Here is a 23,124-nt window from a genome sequence, read left to right on the forward strand (position 1 = left end):
AAAAAAACAAGGGATCAATTCACATGCCTGGAAATGTTTGTTTTCCTGCTTAGAATACTTCATACAACGTATTATCTGATGGTGAATAATTCAGTAGGGAAAACTAATATTTTTTATCCAAATTTATTTGCCATTTTCAGCTGCTTCTCTGCAAGTTTGTATACATAGCTAGGGCTTTCTCGTACCAACTGATGTGATTTATACAAGAAAAAAATTTAAATTCACAAGCCACCACCACATCAGTTGGCAAAATACTGTTGTTAAATCAAGTCTTGCCATTTCAGCCTCAAATTTGATATCTTGAAGTTTATGTCAAATTATTAACAAAACTCTAAATGAAGTGTGTTTTGGAATGATGAAATATCATCTAAATGAAGTGTTTAATATGAAAATCTAAAAGATGAAATAAAAATCACAGTTAAATAAAAAATAATGAAAATCCTATAAATAATTACATATTTCTTTGTTGACTTTTTTACAGGAAGTTAAGTGTTAGTATACATATAAAATTTAGGATATAAAATGTGAAAAAATGATCAATTCTTAGAAAGTTTTTTTTGTAATTATTCCTTTTCCTTTTATTTTTGATTTTCACCACCAATATTTTAATTATAATTTTTTAAAAATTATTTGGTGCAATTGATTTATTTTCCTGATTTTATTTTTCAACATTTAATTTATTGAGAATTAAATTTCATGATTTTTTCATTTACAATACTTTTATTTTAATGACTCAAGTTACATGTTTGAAAAATTAATGTGAGTTGATATTTTTATTTGTTTATTTTTTTTTTCATTTCATTGTTTGATTCTTTTCTTAAAAAAATATTAGTTTTATGCTTCTTTTCATTTTTTTTTTATTAAGTTATCTTGATCTTATGATCTGGTGTACGAATTTTACTTTGGAATACGAGTTTTACAATATAACTACTAATTGACTTATTTTTTATTATCCAAGTTATATATCTATCAAGCTAACTCGAGTTAACCCATGTTTTTTTTCTTTGTTTATTTTTTATCCAACTTCATATTTTTTTTTTTATTCCAAGTTATCATGATTTTTTTTTTCTATATAAAATAGAACCATCTTATTAAAACCTAGTCGGACATGTAACCCAAGTTATTTTTTTTAAATGCGCTTGCAACATCTAGATAATAGTTGTCTTTTTTTTTTTTTTTAATTTGTTTTTTAATTTTTATTCTAATTAATTTTGATTTTGATTTTAATTGATATTCTTAATGTCTTCTTTTTTTAAAAAAATATTTATATTTCAATTAATTTCTCCTCTATGATTTTTTATTTTGCTTATTTAGTCTTTTTTAAATGAAAGTTTTTTTTTAAATTTTTTTTATCTTTATTTAATTTTTAAAGATACTATGCTAATATATTTATATTTCCATACAAACTTTACTTTTTTAAAATAAAACATATTTATTTTTAAATAACATTTATCATATATACAGACTTATAATTTTTTTTATTCAATTAATTTTATGTGCTTGTTTTTATTATTTTTTAATTGAATAAAAAAAAAAATATCTCATTATATAATTAAATATTTTTGATCTACTCTATCTCTTTATTTTTCCAGATTCACTTTTAGTAATTATTAATGATTTTATTTTTTCTTCATTTATTTACACAAATAATTATCAATTGATGCGTGAATAAAATTTTCAATTTATATTTTAAATTTTTTTTATATAAAAAATATGTTGAAAAAGTTTACATATTCATTTTTCTTTTAATAAAAATATGCAACCCACAACTAATCACGGTCAAATAGCTGTTAGAATTCCAAATAAGTTACACTAGCCTTAAACCAGTCAACTAAAGCAGGTTAACTGTGACAGCAAATCTCCTTAGGGACCGCTTGGATATAAACTTTAGGAAGGTGGTGGTATTGAATCCCAGCGCCATATTGACCCATCCTCACAGCAGCTGAGGATGGTGCTGCAACATTCAAAACCAAATAGAATTTAGCTATTTCACTAGCTACCAAACTAAAATTTTCATGAAACATGAGGAAGTGGAGCAGTAGTTCATGTGGGAATTACCTTCCATCAAAGGACATCGCAGTCTGTCTAACTGGAGATTTGGACTGAGCATGAGATAGCCTGAGAGAGAACCACAACTAGTGAATAAATGCTTGGAACACGGGGCATTGATGAAGTACGAGTTTCTTCCACAGCAGAAGAAGATAAACCATAAAAAAAAATAAAAACAAGGACCTTGCTATGAGAACAGGGGGGCTGCTTTGCAGTTCCCAAACATAGATCTTCCCTTCCCTATTCCCTGTCACATAGAATGCAGACAGATCAAGTCTCCGCATGAATTACGCACAACCTTAAATATAAAAAGGAAACAAGGGAATACTAATGTCAGTGAGTTTGAGAAATTATGTTAGATAAAATCCATGGACAAGAATACCAAAAGCAACCACGAGGCTCTCATTACCTATGGCAGCTGCATTGTAGTTGAAATCACAGGAAAATTTGATGAACCAGATATCACATTCTGGAACGGGGTATTTTTGAAGGATGTCGGCAGTACCCTAAATAGAAAATAGTTGAATGGCCAGGATTCATGTGGCCCACCAAAATCAGCAAGTGACAAGAAATATTATACATATTAATAAACAGAAGTGGATCAGAACTGTAAGATGTCTCCAAAAAAAAATATCAATGAAGAAACCCTAACCTCTCCAGGAGACTGTTCCTTCATTTTTGGTTCCCATAACACAATCTCGTTATCAACACTCTGCAGTTGTGCAAAACAATTTACAAGGATAAGCATGAATGTCACTGCAAATTCCCAGCTAGGGAAAATGCATAGATCAAGGGTGTCAGATTAGTATTTTTTTAAAAAAGAATTATGATTCTCAGACCGATTCAAGTCTAATTTGCTGATTCAAACAATTTTCTCACTACTGCCAGCCTCTCAAATGAAGTTATTGATGGTTATTTTAAGGATTCAGGTGTATCATCTGCTTGAAGTATTTTCATCTAGGATCCCAAACTATTCACATCTTTCTAGGGGATGGTAAATGAGAGTTGGCATTAGACACAATACTAAACTCCTCCAATGCTACAGCCAAAAGAAGTAGAATTTGTTGCAGCAGTGATAAATTCTATACACAATTTTAAAGAGACTAACAAACAAAACTAGTTCATTAATAGCTGCACAGGCAAATATACAAGGCATCTTTCTCAATTAATTTTTTTAGATCACAAAACACACTTTCATGAAGCAGCATTCACCTTTGACAGCATAAAATCACCAAGCCACCGATTACAATCAACGTAGTTTGAATGAACTGAAGCTATGAACACCTGAAAGACAAATAGTAACCTCATATGTCAAGGTAACATATTCCTCACTCTGATGTTGAAGGAAAGGAAAGAAACTCACTGGAAACTGCACATATTTTGTGGGGAACTTTGAAGGACAATCTGTCCATGTAAAAGATTTCTCTACATATGTCCAAAACTCTGCACATAGTAAATGACACCAAATAAAAAAAAGGAAGAAAAACAATTAAAAAATGATAGTTTTTAATTGAAGCCACCTTTCTCTGCAGTAAATGAGAACATTTGAAGCAAGGATTTAAATTTAAAACCTTCTACATTTCAATATATCATTTCATAACTCGTACATTATAGTCTAAGCATCCAGTCAGACTGGACTGGATAAGGCCATTTTTCATACCAATAAAACTGAGTGTTGCAACACCAAATAAGACAGACCATAATAAGTAGCATACCTTTCATTGACCAAATCTTAACGGTGTTGTCCATGCCACAGCTTGCAATGCGATATATGTCTGAAGGATGGAAATCCTGCAATTACCACCACGACCCTAATCAGTTTCAATTGAGTTATGAGACAAGGAGTGATGAACTACTGAACACATGATAATATCTTCCTATTGCAGGAGTGGAGGCATAACTCTACATCATCTAAACTTACCACACTCAAAACTTCATTGCGGTGACCACCAGCTCCAGCAAATATCAAAATGCAAATTCCAGTATGAACATTCCACAACCGAACTGATTCATCCTGGTCCAATCAAACAATCATCAATACACACAAAAAGAACACATGAAAAAGAAAATGGGTATGTCACTTACTTTGCTTGCAGATACCACAAGTGACGGTTTCAGTGGCTGAGTTCGGATTTCATTTATCGAGTCCCCATGCCCAACAAAACTCTGCATAGTGTACAAATATATGTATTTAATGATTGTGTATATTACTCGTATAAAAGCAGCTCTAGAAAATTTCAACATCAAATAAACAGATACTAACCATCATAGAATTTTGTTTAATGAATCAGAAAAGAACAATAAAACTGAATTAAGCAGCATGTAAAATGAAAGATGCCAGAATTCTACCCTCTGTTTACAGATTGTGTCATGCCACTTCAGTAAAAAAAAAGGAAGAAAGACTACTTTTTTGATATAAGCTACTGCCTTAAGAAATAAGATACCTTGTGTATCTCTTCATTGCTGGCATTGATGACGCGCATAATACCATTGATTCCTCCAGCCACAACGAATGGTGCACCATCAATGTTGCATGCCCAGCTCACCGTATAAAAAGACTCATCCTTCTGATCTACAAAGCACATGGAAATTCCAAATGTTCTTTAAGGAAACAGATTTACATTACTATTCACGAGCTCAGATAATAAAGCTAAAAACAACTGTATTTCCTTACATCTTCATCAACATAAGACTGCAATACTGCTATAACTCCCTCATCAAGACATTGATAAACAGTTACCTGAAGAAACAACAGCTTGTATCACCCAAAAAGCTCAAACAAAAATTTGAAAAAGAAGAAGCAAGCATATCACAACTTTATTTAACAATAGAACACATTTCACCAGCACACACCCAACAAAAGATAAAAATATCCAGCGGCCACATACCTTAACTCTTAAGAGTTTTTTTTTTTTATAGCAATACCAATCAAAGTGCAATACCTTTGAAGCAACACAAATACAATTACACTATCAAATTCCTAAATTTCTCAAAAACAATATTCTTTTCCAGAAAAAAGCCTACAAATCAAGCTTAAAAGAAAGAAAAAACGAGACTTTGATCCAAGAAATCGATTCCTGTAAAGCATAAAAGCATCCATAACAAAGCTACAGTCTTTACACCACCAACCATATAAAAGCTTGACTAAAGCTCTAATCTTTGCATAACAAACCTCGAAAACTCAAAAATCCAAAAACAACCCATAAAAGCAAACCCTTCAAAAACTTAAGAAAACACCCAAAAGAATAAAAATGAACCAGAAGTACAAAAGAGGTTTTTTTCTATAGCGTACCCGGTTGCCACCGACAGTGGCAAAGACATTGAAGTAACGCGAGTCGATGAAGTTAAAAACAACAGCATATAAAGGCCTTTTGCCTTCTTGGAGTCTGTTGGTGAGTCTATACTCTCTCTTCTTTGATGGGGTTAGTGACCCTACTACTGGCTCGCAGCCTAACGCGATTTTTGCCATTTTCGATTCCCCAAAATCGCTTGTTCGAGGGTTTTTTTTGGCTTTCAGTTCAGGAACTGGGAGATTTGATTAATCACTAATCAGGCTTGTGATGTTCAGGAAGCTGGGCGGAAGGGTAATGTGTATGAATGACATGTCGTGTCAACCTTTAGTCATGAGGTTCGGGCGACGGGTTGCTTCGTTCATACTTAGGTCCACGCTGCGACAGCGGCTTGGAGTTTGGACAATTGTTTTTTTAGAAAATAAAAAATAAATATAATTAATTTTTTTAATATTATTATTAAATTGATATAATAATTTAAATTTAAAATTTTTTAACTCAATTTTTTCTCCATTTCAAGTTGTAAAATTAAATAATGTTAAAATATCTTGAAATAAACTTATTAACTGAATAGGTTCAAATAATTTTTTTAAATATTTATATTAGTTTATACTCAATTATGAATTTTATGAATTAATTTTTTTATTTTATTATATAATAAAAAAAAATATAAAAATTGATTCATAATCAATTCAACATTAAATAATAATATTAAAAAAAATCTAAAATAAAATTAAAAAAATAAAAATACACTAAAAAATCAAATTATCGTTAAAAAAATTCATGTGTTTGTCACTAAAAAGTATTGCTAATTTTATGAAAAGTAAAACTACTTCTCTTCCATAGATAATCCGGTCCAAATTTTTTAAAAAGTAATTTTAGAAAAAAAATTAATTTAAGTAAAACAATAAAACAAATCCATAAAATTTAAATCTTTAAATAAAATTATAAAAGGAATACACTAAAACTCAAATTTGTATATTTCATGTCTTAATAATGTTTATATTATATTTTTACCTTTTACTGAAATAGCTTTGTCTTAATAACTTTTTTTTATATAAAACAATGTCTTTAATAACTTTTTTATAAGAAAACATTTCTTAATTTTTATTTTTATTTGCCATTCTTACTTGTTTCTTGATTTCTAGTAAGATGTTAAGAAGTTATTAAAAATTAATATAACAATATTTATTTATTAAGATGTAATAGCTGGCCTCATGGCACTCATGACTTCACTTTGCTCAAGTGCACTCATGGTTTCCACTCTCCTTCGCTACTAAAATCATCTACCAGCCAAACCTCCATGTTAAGCTTCAGCTTAATAAGAATAAGAAAAGAAAAAACAGAGGAGAAGAACAAAGGAAAATAGAATTTTGTTATTATCTTGTGTGCCATTTACATAAACTCCTCTGGTTATTTATACTAACTTCCCTATGATTTAACATGTTTATTTCATGGCTAACCAACTCTTAACTAACTCTAACGGCCTCACACGAGTGTCATGCAATCCTTTTGCATCTATAATCAAGCTGTACAATCCAGCTGTAACAATACCCCCCCTTAAATGCATTCTTGTTCCAAGAATGCTAATTAGTGTCTGCCAAGAAAGGTGCGATGGATTCTGGAAATCGTTGTTGTAGATCCTCTAGGTCTTCCCATGTAGCATCTTCGGGGTAAATGTTGGACCATTGAATCAACCCTGTTGTTACTGCTTGGTTGTCCTTCTTCGTCATCTTCTTGTCCAATATGGCTATTGGCACAATGTGCATACGTCCTTCCTTGTCTGTCACTGGTAACTTGGAAGAGGCAATTGCTGCGTCACCAATCTTTTTCTTTAGTAGGGATACATGGAACACTGGATGTATCAAACTCCCTTTTAGCAATTTCAACTCATAAGCCACCAGCCCGATTCTGCGAATTATAGGATGGGGTCCATAATATCGGGGGTTGAGTTTAAGGTTCCTTCTTAATGCCACACTGTTTTGTCGATAAGGTTGAAGTTTAAGGAAAACCAAATCTCCCACTGAAAACTCCCTTTTTGACCTGTGCTTATCAGCCATTTGTTTCATCTTATGCCTTGCTATTCGAGCTGCTTTTTCATTGCAAGATCCATGTTGGCCCTTCGTTGTAACACATCTTCCACTGCAGCCACTGGTGTTGATTCCTGAGCAACCCACTCTCTCTGTGGAGGAACATAGCCATAAAGGGCTTGAAAAGGACTCATTCCCAATGTAGAATGATAACTGGAATTATACCACCATTGCGCCAGCGATAACCAGTGAAACTATCGTTTTGGTTGATGCATGGTCATGCAATGAAGATACGTTTCCAAACACTAATTCACCCTCTCAGTCTGCCCATTCGTCTGTGGGTGGTAAGCCGTGCTCATCAATACCTGAACTCCCAACTTTTTGAATAATTCCTTCCAAAAAATGCTGGTAAAGATCTTGTCCCTATCTGTGATAATCACAGCTGGTAGTCCATGAAACTTGAAGAAATGATCAAGGAATAGCTGCGCAATATCTTGTGCCGTATATGGATGACTGAGAGCAATGAAATGGCCATATTTAGTGAATCTATCCACGACCACCATAATAGCATTCTTTCCATCCGAACCTGGCAGACCTTCTATAAAATCCATGGTGATGGCTTCTCACGTTCCATTAGGAACTAGTAATGGTTGTAACAAGCCTGGATAAGCTACTCTCTCAGCGTTAGTTTGCTTACAAACATCGCACTCCTCCACTATTCGTTTCACCATTGCTTTCATCCCTGACCAATAAAAGCTGGCCTTCAGCCTTTTGAATGTGTTTTGTATGCCAACATGCCCTCCCACATAAGAGTCATGCACAGATTTAACCAATCTAGCTCTAAGTTCTCCTTCTTGTCCCACCACTATTTTGCCTTTGTAACTCAACACTCCTTCTGTATAAGTGTAATCCATATTTCCTGTGTTTCCCATCATTTTGTCTAGGATAATGGACTGCAACTTAGCATCCTTGTCATAGGATGCATGCACCTCCTCATACCAACCTGGCAGCATACTGGTTAGTGCATCCAACTCCCCCACAACTGTGATTGATGCATTTTTATGGTGCTTCTTGGATAGTGCATCGGCATCAATATTCTCCTTGCCTTTTTTGTATAATATGGTGTATCTCAGCCCCAAGAGCTTGGTCAGGCCTTTCTTCTGAATTGTTGTATGAATCTTTTGATCTAATAGATACTCCAAGCTCTCATGATCCGTTTGTATGATAAATTGCTCCTGCTCTAAATAATGTCTCCATTTCTCCACAGCCATGGGTATGGCCAGGTACTCCTTTTCATAGATGGAAAGCCCTATATGTTTTGGACTTAATGCCTTGCTGAAATAAGCTATGGGACGACAATCTTGGCTTAAGACTGCCCCCAACCCTGAGTCACAAGCATCGGTTTCTAAGACAAATGTCTTAGAGAAGTCGGGCAGGGCTAGGACTAGTGCTTCACACAAGGCTTTCTTCAAACGATCAAAAGCTTGTTGAGATTGATCATTCCACCCAAATTTATTCTTCTTCAGTAATTCAGTGAGGGGTTTGCTGATAACTCTAAAATGTTGGATGAACTTCCTATAATACCCAGCCAATCCCAAGAAACCCCTTAACTCTTTCAAAGCTTGTGGAATAGGCCAATTGTTTACTGCTTCAGTCTTTTTCCAGTCGATTGCTACCCCTGTGTTAGAAATTACGTGCCCCAGGTATTCCACTTGTTGTTCTCCAAATGCATATTTAGACCTCTTAGCTAGCAGCTGGTTATCGCTTAAATTTTCCAGAACTTGCCGGAGATGGACAAGGTGCCTCTCGAATGTTGGGCTGTAAATGAGTATGTCATAAAAAAAAACCAGCACGAACTTGCGCAAGTATGGCTCCAGTACGCTGTTCATTAATGCCTGGAAGGTGGCCGGAGCATTGGTAAGGCCGAAGGGCATGACCCTGAACTCATAATGCCCATGATGTGACCTAAATGTTGTCTTCTCAATGTCTTCCTCATGCATCCCAACCTAATGGTAGCCTGACCTTAGGTCCAGTTTTGAGAAGAAACTTGAGCCATGCAGCTCATCCAGAAGGTCATCAATAAGAGGTATGGGAAACTTGTTCTTTATGGTTTGTTCATTGAGCTGCCTGTAGTCAATACAAAATCTTTATGTGTTGTCTTTCTTTTTAACCAGCAGCACCGGGGATGCAAAAGGGCTAACACTGTGCTGAATCACGCTGTTAGATATCATTTCCTTCACCAGCTTCTTAATTTCTCCTTTTTGAATGAATGAGCTTTTATACAGCCTGATGTTAATAGGCTGTGACCCTGGTTTCAGAGGTATCTTGTGATCAAATTGTCTTACTAGAGGTAAGGCTCGAGGTTCTTCAAAGATACCAGCAAATTCAACCAATAAAGATTTAATCTCAGCTCTTGTATCGGCTGGCTTATCCTCCCCTTCACTGTCTATTGCGAAGAACTGGCCTACTAGCCCTCCAATCACATCCTTGAAGCTTCCCTGTTCTTTAAAGGTGGATATCATCTGCAATTCACTACCTTGTGAAATGCCTTTTAGCTCAATCATCCTGCCATTCTTTTTAAATGACAGTCGCAATTTGATGAAATCAAATAACACTGGTGAATACTTTTTTAGCCAATCAACTCCAAGCACTATATCATGCCTACCCAAGTCCAGCACCCTTAAATTTGACTTGAATTCATAGCTTTGCATAAACCATGTAAATGCAGAGCTATGTGTTTCACACAACATGACATTTCCATTGGCCACCGTGACTGCCAACAATGTAGTTTTACTGGTGGTAGCTTTCAATGCCTGGATTGTGCCTTTGTTGATAAAGCTATGTGTGTTCCCACTGTCGATGAGGATGATAAGGTTCTGTCCTTGACAGTTACCCTTAATCCTGATAGTATTGTAAGTGTCGTTATCTGCCAAGGCATTTAATGACAGGCCATATACATCTACCTGATCATTTCCCTTATCTTCCCCTTGCATATTGTCTTCGAATTCTTCCATTCCTTCATCCTGCTCTCCCTCCACACCTTCTATCATGTGTAGACTCTTGGCATTGCCTCTATGATCGGGCGTATATTTCTCCCCACATCTAAAACATTGTCCCAGTCTCTTTCGTTGTTCATAGAAACTATCAGAAGGCAGCTTCGCTCCTTTAGTCCTGGGTGGCCCAAAATATTTTGGGGAAACATTGCTTGACATTCTACCACTGTGAATATAAGAATTGTTTTGTTGCAGAATTCGAGTCTTCCTGGTTAAGGCATTGTTAGCCTCTTTTTGCCATTTGGCTTGCTCAAAGGCTATCAACACTCTTGCAGGTTTCAAAATCTTGAGCATCGACTTGATCTTATCCTTCAATCCACTAATGAAACTGGATACATAGTAAGCTTCTGGCAACAGTGGATTGAGAGCCCCCATCAATGATCTCAGCTCCTCAAACCTTTCTATATAATCATCCATGTTTCCATCTTGGGTTAGTTTGTTGAATTCTTCCACAATGTCTTCCTTGTTTCCAAACCTCCTGCAAAGATCCTGAGCAAACTCCTCCTAGTCTGTCGGTGGATCCTTTCCCCATATCAAGCCTTCGAACCATACATCTGCCTTGCCTTCCAAGTAATACGAGATCACCTCTACCCACTGATGTGTAGGTATCGAATGTATCTTAAAATATTTCTTGCATTTGCGTAGCCATCCTCAAGGATCCTCTCCCTTGAAGGTTGATAGTTCCATCCTGGCAATGGTATGTGGAACCCTGCTTTATAAAGCTCTTGCCCTGTCATCTACTCCCCTCGATTTTGTGTTCTTAGTCCTGAAGTTATTCTTTCATTAGGTGCATTCACTTCTACGTTCCTGTCCGGTCCCGGAGTGGCTAGGATGCCTCTGGAATGACCTCCTGTCATATCTGTCCTTGCCGTTTGGCCAATCACAAATTGTTGGAACTTTGAGGATAGTAGTTCCATTTGTATTACCAACTGCTCGATCTTGGTTCCTTGCTCTTTGTTTTCTACCATTGATTCCTGTCATTCTAGATGATAGGCCTGTAGCTGATTATCCAATCTTTTGCAGTGCTCATCCACTATCTTGAATTTGTTACCATCTACCATTATTGAAGGAGATTCGTAGCTTGTTGCAAGCTCTGATACCAATTGTTAAGCTTCAGCTTAACAAGCATAAGAAAAGAGAAAACAGAAGAGAAGAACAGATGAAAAAAGAATTTTGTTATTATCTTGTGTGCCATTTATGTAAACTCCTCTGGTTATTTATACTAACTTTCCTATGATTTAACACGTTTATTTCATAGCTAACCAACTCTTAACTAACTCTAACGGCCTCACACGAGTGCCATGCAATCCTTTTACATCTATAATCTAGCTATAACACTCCACAAACCCATCATTATTACCAGTCAAGAAAGATCAAACCCCTCAGTACTTCTCCATAAAATGCACACCATCAAACTCACCTCCGACAGAACTTGATGATGGCAATTAATTGTAATGTTTTGAAATTTATAAGATAGGATATTACAACAAAGCCCTTGGAGGCTTAAAGAGAGGGTATAAATGATTGAAGGGTAGTGTGGTAATTGACCAATAGTTGATAAATATAAATAGGAAGTAAAAAAAAAAGGGAAAGTGATCTGAAATTAGAGAGCAGAACCGTGAGAGAGAAGAGAGAAAGAAGAAGAAGAGAAAAGAAGGGAAAATAAGGGAAAAAGGAAGAGATTTGGAGGAAATAAGTGAAAAAGGTAAGATTTAGGTTGTTTAATATGTATAATATGTTAATTCAACTTTAATTTCAGTTTTGATGAATGTTAGGGTTTTGAGAATTTGTGTTTTGGGTTTAATTGATGAATTAAATTGAAGGTTATGGGTTGATTGTTGTGTTTAATTGATGATTTAGTTGATTATGGAAGATTGTGATGATTTTGAGTTATGGTTTTGTTTGAATTGTGAATTTGTGTTAGAAATCAGGGGATAACAGTAGGTGATCTGTTGAAATTCTGGGTTTGAGGTTGAAGATGACGAAAATTCAATTTGGTCCCTCAATTTCCGAAAATTACAGTTTAGTCCCTGAACTTTGGAAAATTACAAATTGGTCCCTGGAGCATATTCCGAGATTCTGAACAGAATAACATATGAATTATGGACATAATTACTGTATAGATAAGATAATTTAACATTTTCAATTTAGTCCTCCAATTTGACAAAAAGTACGATTTGACCCTAAAAATTTAGTAAAATTCCAGAATGATCCCTGAAGCATAATGATACATCCTGGACAGAATTGAGGATTAATTAAGGTCAGAATTTCAGTATATTCATGGATTTATGACAAATTTCAGTTTGGTCCTCCATTTGATAAAAATTACAATTTGGCCCTAAAAATATGGAAAAATTCCAGATTAGTCCCTAGCTGTAATATTAGCTTTTGCAGATTAGTTTGATGAATAATTAAGGGTTACGTAGTGAATTATTACCAATTTTATTAGTTTGTTTTTATTATGGATTTAGATTTCGGGAAAACCGTTAGATTTTGGGTTTTTGAGAAAAATTGACTAGTTAGTTCAAAAACATATAGGGTTACGGAATACACCCTTAGTTAAGTGTATTAAATAGGTTAAATGTTCTTTCGAGTCATTCTTGAATATGTCTCCTTTGTATTCAGATAATCCTGATATTCTACCGACGGGACGTCAGTAGGATTTTCTTCAGTGTCTGCTTTTTGGCTTCTATTTGCTTTTGAGTCAGGTGAGTGGATAATTTTTCATATGCATGAGAAATAGTATAAATATTTGATTTGTTAATATGAATTGGATCATGCTTCTTGATAATATATATTGATTATTATCCTTGTTATGATAAAGCATGATCAATTATTGAATCTGAATTCTTGATATGAACCAGTATGTATTTTGAAGTGAATTCTGAATTGATAACTCCTCATTTGATTGATGTCATGAGTTGAGCTTTGAAATATGAATATGTTTGTTTGATTATGATTATGAACCTATGGTATGTCAGTCAGAATACCCATGCTAACAGGGTAGTGTTAGTCTTTGTGCACATCGTATCTGAACCCTAGTTGGTCGGGGGAGACACCAACCTGTGTGGACTGATCATCCAACAGTACGGAGCCTCATGCTCATTGCATTTTGATTTTCTGACGAGTTCTACCATATGATATTCTTGTTATGGCCTATTTGATAAACCTTCGTATAAGAACTAAAGCCATACTTGTATATATATTTCTCATTGCTATATTACCTCGTGTGTGTATATTGAACGTTATCTACTCACTGAGTTGTTGAACTCACCCTCTCATTATTTATTCTTTTCAGGCTTATAGCTTGATAGCGGGTTACTTTTGTTGAACTTTCCGAACCTGCTTTTGGTTGTAATTTGTATCTTTCTTTTTATGTCAAGTTAGTGCTCCAAAACTATGAAATTATATTAACTCTTGTATTAAGACAATCAAATTATGTTATGAAATTAATTTGTTGTTAATGCTGTGCTAAACTCTGATTGAGTTGTTCAAAAGATTGTATGTAAGTTTGGGTTCGCATAGGTTTGGAACCTTGGAGGGGAACCTTGCCTATGTGCCGGTCATGGATCCGGGATTCGGGTCATGACAAACTTGGTATCAGAGCTTTAGGTTAAAGAAACAATAATATAATTAATTTCATAATAAGTGGAGCATTAGGATTCGTATTGTCTTGTTTGTTGTTTTTGAAATTTTAAATTCTCATCAAGTATGTCTTCTTCCTTGTGATAGATATGCTATCCTAAAATTCTGTGATAATCATCATGCTATTGTTCCAGCATGACTTAAGTGCTCTCACTTTTATTTTAGGAAATGCCGAGGAATAGACGAACAACTGATACTCTTAGGGTAGATGATGATCAGGATGATGTCCCTATTATGCAGTTGATAACTGCAAGGCAGAGAAGGAGGCGTGGTGCACCCGTGCCTCAACATGTTGATGAGGTACCTCCACCAGTGGAGGAAGAGCCTCAGGAGATAGAAGAGGAAGATATGGTTGATGAAACAGGTGTGGGGGTAGCTGACCCTGAGCCTGTTACAAAGGTTCAACAACTTAGCCAAGTTGTGCAGACTTGGATAGAGTTTACTATGGAGAGAGACAGAATGAGGGATAGGGATGTACCCTCGACATCCCACACTGTTCAGGGAGTTAATGTGCCATTGGATGCCTTTATGAAGTTGGCACCTCCTATTTTTACTGGGATAGACAGTTCAGAGGATCCTCAGAGGTTCCTAGATGACATTTGGCGACGATGTAAAGCTTTGGGATGTACAGACCACCGAGCTGTGAGTTTGGCATCGTTCAGGTTGGAAGGAGATGTGGCAATCTCTTGGTTTGAGTCTAGGGAAAGAGCAAGACCAGTAGAGACTCAGTGGACATGAAAGGAGTTTAGCTCCATGTTTTTAGATAGGTTTCTCCCTCAGAGCATGAGGGATGCTCGACTTTATGAGTTTGAGAGGCTATCTCAGGGGAGCATGACAGTGGATGAGTATGATCTGAAGTTCACTCAGCTGTCTAGGTATGCAGAACATCTTCTACCCACTGAGGAGTGGAGGGTGAAGAGATTCATTAGAGGACTCAAATCCTCTATGTATATGGTATTGGCGCCACAAGTGTTTCCATCCTACTCCTCAGCTGTTGATAGCGCCAGGTTGCTAGAGGCGCGTGAAATAGAGGACATGACTGCTGGCCAGTCTAAGAGGCCTAGAGATGAGGGTCAGTCTTTTAGGCAACAGGGAGTAAGTGCAGGTCCGTTTAGGGGACGAAGTGGCCGTCAAGGCTCATGGGTTCAGAGGAGGTTTAGACAGAGACCGTCAGGTAGTGGCTCAAGCGGTCAGAGTGGCAGTAGTGGTACCCAGAGTTTAGTTCAGACTGCACCTCGTAGTTCATTTGTTTCACCCGGGGATAGTTCTTCGTGTCAGCACTGTGGAGGAGGTCATAACAGTGCAGAGTGCTACAGAAGAACTGGGGCTTGTTTTAGTTGTGGCCAGATAGGTCATAAGATTAGAGAGTGCCCGAGGAGACAGTTGTCCACTTCAGGGTTATCTGCTTCAGTCCAGCATCCTATTCAGGCACCATCGACGAGCCAGTCTGTGGCTCATGGGGGTAGAGGTTTTGGTGGCCGTGGTCAAAGAGGTCGGGGTGCAGGTGATAGAGGTCAGATACAGCAAGGTCAGGGGCATGCTAGAGTTTTTGCCTTGACTCAGCAGGATGCTCAGACATCCAACACAGTTGTTTCAGGTATTCTTCCTGTTTGCTCTTTTGAAGCAAAAGTTTTGTTTGATACGGGTGCAACTCATTTGTTTGTGTCCCCATATTTTGCCATGAGGTTAGATAAACAACCAACCTTGTTAAAATCCCCCATTTCAGTCTCCACTCCCTTAGATGAGTTAATATTAGTAAAGTATGTGTACCTGGATTGTGAAATAGAGATTGGAGATAAGATCTTTATGGGAGACTTAAATGTCTTAGATATGGTTGATTTTGATGTGATTTTAGGAATGGATTGGTTGGCGAAGCATAGGGCTTCAGTAAATTGTTGGGGTAAGAAAATAATGTTTGATCTAGATCAAGAAGTTGGGTTGGTATTTCAAGGAGATAAGATTGGGTCTCCATCAATTATGTTGTCGGTTATCTCGAGGAAAATGGCTCGAAAAGGGGTACAGTGCTACCTAGCATATATAGTGGATGTAGAGAAAGAAGTTCCCCAGTTAGAGGAAGTCCCTATAGTAAGAGAGTTTATCGATGTATTTCCTGATGACTTACCTGGATTGCCTCCGTATAGGGAGATTGAGTTTTGTATTGATTTGGTTCCGGGCACTGAACCAATATCAATGGCACCATATAGAATGGCGCCAGCAGAATTGAGAGAGTTAAAGGAGCAGCTGCAGGATTTATTGGATAAAAAGTTCATCCGACCAAGTGTGTCCCCTTGGGGAGCTCCGGTGTTGTTTGTGAAGAAGAAAGATGGGTCATTGAGGTTGTGTATAGATTATAGGCAATTGAATCGGGTGACAGTTCGAAATAGATACCCACTCCCTCGTATAGATGATTTGTTTGATCAGTTACAGGGAGCTCAATTCTTTTCTAAGATCGATCTTCGATCTGGGTATCATCAGTTGAGGATTAGGGAGGAGGACATTTCAAAGACAGCTTTTAGAACTCGGTATGGTCATTATGAGTTTTTAGTGATGTCTTTTGGGTTGACGAATGCACCAGCAGCTTTTATGGACTTGATGAATAGAGTGTTTGGCCAATTTATTGATCGATTTGTGATAGTTTTTATTGATGATATTTTGGTGTATTCGAGGTCTAGAGAGGAGCATGAGCAGCATTTAAGAATGGTGCTTCAAACTCTACGAGATCATCAGTTGTATGGCAAGTTCTCAAAGAGTGAGTTTTGGTTGGAGAGTGTAGCATTTCTTGGGCATGTAGTGTCAAGGAATGGGATTGAGGTTGATCCTCAAAAGATTGAAGCAGTTAAGCAGTGGCTTAGGCCTACTTCGGTGACAGAGATTAGAAGTTTTTTAGGTTTGGCTGGCTACTATCGGAGGTTTGTGGAGAACTTTTCTCGAATTTCTGCACCATTGACTAAGTTAACGCGGAAAAATGTTAAGTTTCAGTGGTCTGAAGCTTGTGAGAAAAGTTTCTTAGAGTTGAAGGAGAGATTGACTACAGCGCCTATTCTAGCAGTACCATCAGGTTCTGGTGGTTACACAGTGTATTGTGATGCTTCGAGAGTGGGGTTAGGATGTGTTCTAATGCAACATGGCAAGGTTATTGCCTATGCTTCACGGCAGCTGAAGAAGCATGAACAGAACTATCCTACACATGATTTAGAGATGGCGGCTGTAATTTTTGCTTTGAAGATTTGGAGGCACTACTTGTATGGTGAAACTTGTGAGATCTTTACAGATCACAAGAGTTTGAAATACATCTTTCAGCAGAGGGATCTAAACCTGAGGCAGAGAAGATGGATGGAACTACTGAAAGATTATGATTGTACCATACAGTACCACCCGGGTAGGGCAAATGTAGTTGCCGATGCTTTGAGTAGAAAGTCATCAGGGAGCTTAGCTCATATTCAGGAAGTACGAAGACCTCTAATTAGGGAGTTGCATGAGTTAGTGGATGAAGGAGTCAGATTTGATCTTAGTGAAGCTGGAGCAATGATTGCTCATTTTCAGGTTAAGTCAGATTTGTTTGATAAGATAAAAGCAGCTCAGAAGAAAGATGATTCCCTACTCAGGATTCGAAATGAGGTTGAGCAGGGTAAAGCTGCAGGTTTTGTGATTGGTGATGATGATGTGCTGAGATATAGGGATAGACTTTGTGTACCTGATGTTGATGATCTGAGGAGAGAATTGATGATAGAGGCACATCAGACAGTTTACACAATGCATCCAGGTTCCACCAAGATGTATAAAGATCTTAAGGTGTGTTATTGGTGGAATAGGATGAATGCTGATGTAGCAGATTTTGTTTCTAGGTGTTTGACCTGTCAGAGGGTAAAGGGTGAACACCAGAAACCTCCTGGATTGTTGCAACCATTGTTGATTCCAGAATGGAAGTGGGAGAGGATCACAATGGACTTTGTGACAGGATTGCCTAGAAGTCAGGAGGGTTATGATTTGATATGGGTGATTATTGACAGATTGACAAAATCAGCCCATTTTCTGCCAGTTAAGATTACTTATGGATATGCAAAGTTGGCGGAATTGTTTATTAGTGAGATTGTACGGTTGCATGGAGTGCCAATCTCGATAGTGTCTGATAGAGGTCCACAGTTTACATCGCGGTTTTGGGTGAAATTTCAAGAGGCTATGGGTACTAAGGTGCAGTTGAGTACAGCTTTTCACCCTCAGACAGATGGTCAGTCTGAGAGGACTATTCAGACCTTGGAGGATATGTTAAGGGCTTGTGTTATGGATTTTGGAGTTAGTTGGAGTAAGTTCCTATCATTAGTGGAATTTGCTTACAACAACAGTTATCAGGCTAGCATAGAGATGGCACCTTATGAAGCTTTGTATGGCCGAAAGTGTAGATCACCGGTTTGTTGGTTTGAGGTTGGTGAGAAGAGGCTAATAGGACCGGAGTTGATTCAGATTACCTCAGAGAAGATAGAGGTAATTAGAAAGAAGCTTCAAACAGCTCAGAGTAGACAAAAAAGTTACGCGGATAAAAGAAGGCGTGACTTAGAGTTTTCAGTGGGTGATTGTGTGTTCTTAAAAGTATCACCTACAAAAGGAGTATTCAGGTTTGGGAAGAAAGGCAAGTTGAGTCCTCGATTCATTGGACCGTATGAGATTCTGGAGAGAGTTGGGGTAGTTGCTTATAGGTTATCATTACCACCAAACTTGTCTGCTATTCATCCGGTATTTCATGTTTCCATGTTAAGAAAATATATGTCAGATCCATCACATGTATTAGAGGTTCATCCCATTGACTTGAGGGATGATATGGTTTATGAGGTGCAACCGGAAGCTATAGTCGACCGACAAGTGAGGAAGCTTAGGTCAAAGGACATAGCTTCAGTGAAAGTGAAATGGAAAGGCCATTCACGTGAGGAAGCGACATGGGAGCTCGAGGATAAGATGCGTGAGGAGTATCCTCATCTTTTTGATAATCTCGGTAAGTATTCAATTTTTTTTTCTATTAAGTTTCGAGGACGAAACTTTTATAAGGTGGGGAGATTGTAATGTTTTGAAATTTATAAGATAGGATATTACAACAAAGCCCTTGGAGGCTTAAAGAGAGGGTATAAATGATTGAAGGGTAGTGTGGTAATTGACCAATAGTTGATAAATATAAATAGGAAGTAAAAAAAAAAAGGGAAAGTGATCTGAAATTAGAGAGCAGAACCGTGAGAGAGAAGAGAGAAAGAAGAAGAAGAGAAAAGAAGGGAAAATAAGGGAAAAAGGAAGAGATTTGGAGGAAATAAGTGAAAAAGGTAAGATTTAGGTTGTTTAATATGTATAATATGTTAATTCAACTTTAATTTCAGTTTTGATGAATGTTAGGGTTTTGAGAATTTGTGTTTTGGGTTTAATTGATGAATTAAATTGAAGGTTAGGGGTTGATTGTTGTGTTTAATTGATGATTTAGTTGATTATGGAAGATTGTGATGATTTTGAGTTATGGTTTTGTTTGAATTGTGAATTTGTGTTAGAAATCAGGGGATAACAGTAGGTGATCTGTTGAAATTCTGGGTTTGAGGTTGAAGATGACGAAAATTCAATTTGGTCCCTCAATTTCCGAAAATTACAGTTTAGTCCCTGAACTTTGGAAAATTACAAATTGGTCCCTGGAGCATATTCCGAGATTCTGAACAGAATAACATATGAATTATGGACATAATTACTGTATAGATAAGATAATTTAACATTTTCAATTTAGTCCTCCAATTTGACAAAAAGTACGATTTGACCCTAAAAATTTAGTAAAATTCCAGAATGATCCCTGAAGCATAATGATACATCCTGGACAGAATTGAGGATTAATTAAGGTCAGAATTTCAGTATATTCATGGATTTATGACAAATTTCAGTTTGGTCCTCCATTTGATAAAAATTACAATTTGGCCCTAAAAATATGGAAAAATTCCAGATTAGTCCCTAGCTGTAATATTAGCTTTTGCAGATTAGTTTGATGAATAATTAAGGGTTACGTAGTGAATTATTACCAATTTTATTAGTTGTTTTTATTATGGATTAGATTTCGGGAAAACCGTTAGACTTTGGGTTTTTGAGAAAATTGACTAGTTAGTTCAAAAACATATAGGGTTACGGAATACACCCTTAGTTAAGTGTATTAAATAGGTTAAATGTTCTTTCGAGTCGTTCTTGAATATGTCTCCTTTGTATTCAGATAATCCTGATATTCTACCGACGGGACGTCAGTAGGATTTTCTTCAGTGTCTGCTTTTGGCTTCTATTTGCTTTTGAGTCAGGTGAGTGGATAATTTTTCATATGCATGAGAAATAGTATAAATATTTGATTTGTTAATATGAATTGGATCATGCTTCTTGATAATATATATTGATTATTATCCTTGTTATGATAAAGCATGATCAATTATTGAATCTGAATTCTTGATATGAACCAGTATGTATTTTGAAGTGAATTCTGAATTGATAGCTCCTCATTTGATTGATGTCATGAGTTGAGCTTTGAAATATGAATATGTTTGTTTGATTATGATTATGAACCTATGGTATGTCAGTCAGAATACCCATGCTAACAGGGTAGTGTTAGTCTTTGTGCACATCGTATCTGAACCCTAGTTGGTCGGGGGAGACACCAACCTGTGTGGACTGATCATCCAACAGTACGGAGCCTCATGCTCATTGCATTTTGATTTTCTGACGAGTTCTACCATATGATATTCTTGTTATGGCCTATTTGATAAACCTTCGTATAAGAACTAAAGCCATACTTGTATATATATTTCTCATTGCTATATTATCTCGTGTGTGTATATTGAACGTTATCTACTCACTGAGTTGTTGAACTCACCCTCTCATTATTTATTCTTTTCAGGCTTATAGCTTGATAGCGGGTTACTTTTGTTGAACTTTCCGAACCTGCTTTTGGTTGTAATTTGTATCTTTCTTTTTATGTCAAGTTAGTGCTCCAAAACTATGAAATTATATTAACTCTTGTATTAAGACAATCAAATTATGTTATGAAATTAATTTGTTGTTAATGCTGTGCTAAACTCTGATTGAGTTGTTCAAAAGATTGTATGTAAGTTTGGGTTCGCATAGGTTTGGAATCTTGGAGGGGAACCTTGCCTATGTGCCGGTCATGGATCCGGGATTCGGGTCGTGACATTAATCTTCCTCATTCCCAGCTCCACCTTCCACAGAAACCTTGAACAACTCAGACAACCCTACCGAGAAGCGAAGACGATCTCAAATAATCCGGGAAAGAAAGGCTAAAATAGACCTCGTGAACGGTGAGCCACCAAACTATGAAGTGCGGTGGAAAAGAAGTAAAGAGATAAAGCTAGAGGAGCCCGTAGGGTATGCGATAATGGACTTTGTGGACAAGTTGGCGGGGTTAATGGATAAAGAGTTTGGTTCAATTACGCTTTTGGCTAAGGCTGGTGAAATAACGGCAGAGAGAGCTACAGAAGAGGCCGAGGTTTTGAGAGATGAAGGGATAGAATGGTGATTGAGTTGTTTAGACTTTTGATGTAACATCAAAGTATTTTCTCCTTTTCTAAATCTTTAAATGTATGTTTAATAATATCTTATGTATTCAATTAAATTTTAATTAGGTTTATAGATAGAATTTTTCGTTTTGCTCACATATATTTATATTGTATATGCTTAGTGTTTATTGACAAAAAAAAAAGATATAAAAAGAACAAATGGTTAGAAAAAACAAAAATAAAGATATAAAATAAATCTCTCTATGTAATAATTTTAAAAAAAATCTATATATTTTTTAAAATATGAGATATTAAAGAATATATTTTTGTATTCACTATCTTTATTTATTTTGTTTCAAGATATTAACCTAAACACTTAGAACATATACACAAATAGAGTTAATCAAATACTGATTCATGTTAAGATCAAATTATAAGATTTAAACTTAAAACCTCAGGTATGATAAATCCTCTTCGTATCATTTAACCAAATATTTTATATACACACTACTAGAAAATTAAAAAAAAAATGTAAATAAAAAATTATTTCATCATCATTTATCGATGAAAATTGCTACAAATAATTTTTATTAGTAATTTCTAACAAAAACAACGATGAAAAAAAATAAAAAATTTCATTAAAATTGTTAATGTATCAAATTACCAATAAAAATTTGATATGCGATTTTAAAATAAATTAAAACTCAACCATCCTATCCTCTTCCCATTTCTTCTTCTTCATTTTAAAATCAGCCCCTTCTCTTCCATTTCATCAATTACAACATTCCTTCCCACAAATTCAACCAGCAACTTGTCGACACTAATGCAACCTCTCTTCAGTAGATCAACTTCTCTCTCTTAGTTTCATCACTTATCAAGTTTCACTCCATCAAATTAAATTAATTTATTGAAATTTATTTTCTATAATAACCAAAAAATCATTAATAATAACAAAAAAAACTAAAAAAAATTAAGAGATGAATGTAAGTCAAGATATTTGATCCTAGAAGATAAGATATTTACTTGTTTGTGTCTACTAAATTTACTTATAAAAATCAATAAAAGATAATAGAAATGAAAACAAATACGAAACTGGAAACATTATAACATGTAATAAATATTATTTAAAAATAAATATTATTTTATAAAATAAAGCTCAACTTTATAAAATAAAAAGAATTATTCAAAAATTAAATATAAAAAAATCATTTTTTTAAAAAAATTCAAAAAAGATTTGCAAAACCCATGGCCTAAACCATGAGACCAAAATAAACTGATAAAGATGAAATTAAAGATAACCACAATGTGTTTTTTTGGTTCAAAGCAATGTTAAATGTCAAACTCGTTACTTATGTTAAAATGAAAAAAAAACATAAGAAATTATTAAATCTAGGAACAAAATTACATTTTTACTATAAAAGAAAAAGAAAAAGAAGTGCTAACATGACCTTAAACAACCTTTTAATGATTAATGGACCAATTGTAAAGACCAAAACACCCTAAATACCATTATATTTTTTTTCAACTCGGGGGCAAAAGAATAATT

At 35.7% G+C, this 23,124-nt stretch overlaps 2 protein-coding genes across 2 annotated transcripts; one reads left to right on the forward strand and one right to left on the reverse strand.

The window, feature by feature from the left end:
* Positions 1-1,671: 1,671 nt before the first annotated feature.
* On the reverse strand, positions 1,672-5,650 carry LOC118062999 (polycomb group protein FIE1). The gene is made up of 13 exons (XM_035076900.2): positions 5,342-5,650; positions 4,724-4,789; positions 4,494-4,616; positions 4,135-4,215; positions 3,971-4,063; positions 3,765-3,840; positions 3,413-3,492; positions 3,262-3,333; positions 2,702-2,761; positions 2,459-2,555; positions 2,233-2,296; positions 2,059-2,118; positions 1,672-1,954 (listed from the first exon to the last, which is right to left on the reverse strand). The coding sequence occupies exons 1-13, from the start codon at positions 5,516-5,518 to the stop codon at positions 1,888-1,890; spliced, it is 1,116 nt and encodes a 371-aa protein (XP_034932791.1). The 5' UTR covers positions 5,519-5,650; the 3' UTR covers positions 1,672-1,887.
* Positions 5,651-11,875: 6,225 nt separating this feature from the next.
* LOC118063024 (uncharacterized) lies at positions 11,876-14,805 on the forward strand. The gene is made up of 3 exons (XM_035076936.2): positions 11,876-12,127; positions 13,048-13,130; positions 14,233-14,805. Exon 3 carries the CDS (start codon positions 14,236-14,238, stop codon positions 14,803-14,805), a length of 570 nt encoding a protein of 189 aa, XP_034932827.1. The 5' UTR covers positions 11,876-12,127; positions 13,048-13,130; positions 14,233-14,235.
* The last annotated feature ends 8,319 nt before the right edge of the window (positions 14,806-23,124 follow it).

The sequence above is a fragment of the Populus alba genome, chromosome 1 (assembly GCF_005239225.2).
Source record: "Populus alba chromosome 1, ASM523922v2, whole genome shotgun sequence".
NCBI lineage: Eukaryota > Viridiplantae > Streptophyta > Magnoliopsida > Malpighiales > Salicaceae > Populus > Populus alba.

What these genes read in the sequence shown, in the direction of transcription:
- LOC118062999 (XM_035076900.2), bottom strand. Translation starts at nt 5,518, where the DNA reads ATGGCAAAAATCGCGTTAGGCTGCGAGCCAGTAGTAGGGTCACTAACC. An exon ending in GCAATGAAGAGATACACAAG is followed by an intron (nt 4,216 to 4,493) that starts GTATCTTATTTC and finishes TACACTATGCAG; the next exon opens with AGTTTTGTTGGGCATGGGGA. An exon ending in GCAATGAAGTTTTGAGTGTG is followed by an intron (nt 3,841 to 3,970) that starts GTAAGTTTAGAT and finishes TGGTAATTGCAG; the next exon opens with GATTTCCATCCTTCAGACAT.
- LOC118063024 (XM_035076936.2), top strand. Translation starts at nt 14,236, where the DNA reads ATGCCGAGGAATAGACGAACAACTGATACTCTTAGGGTAGATGATGAT.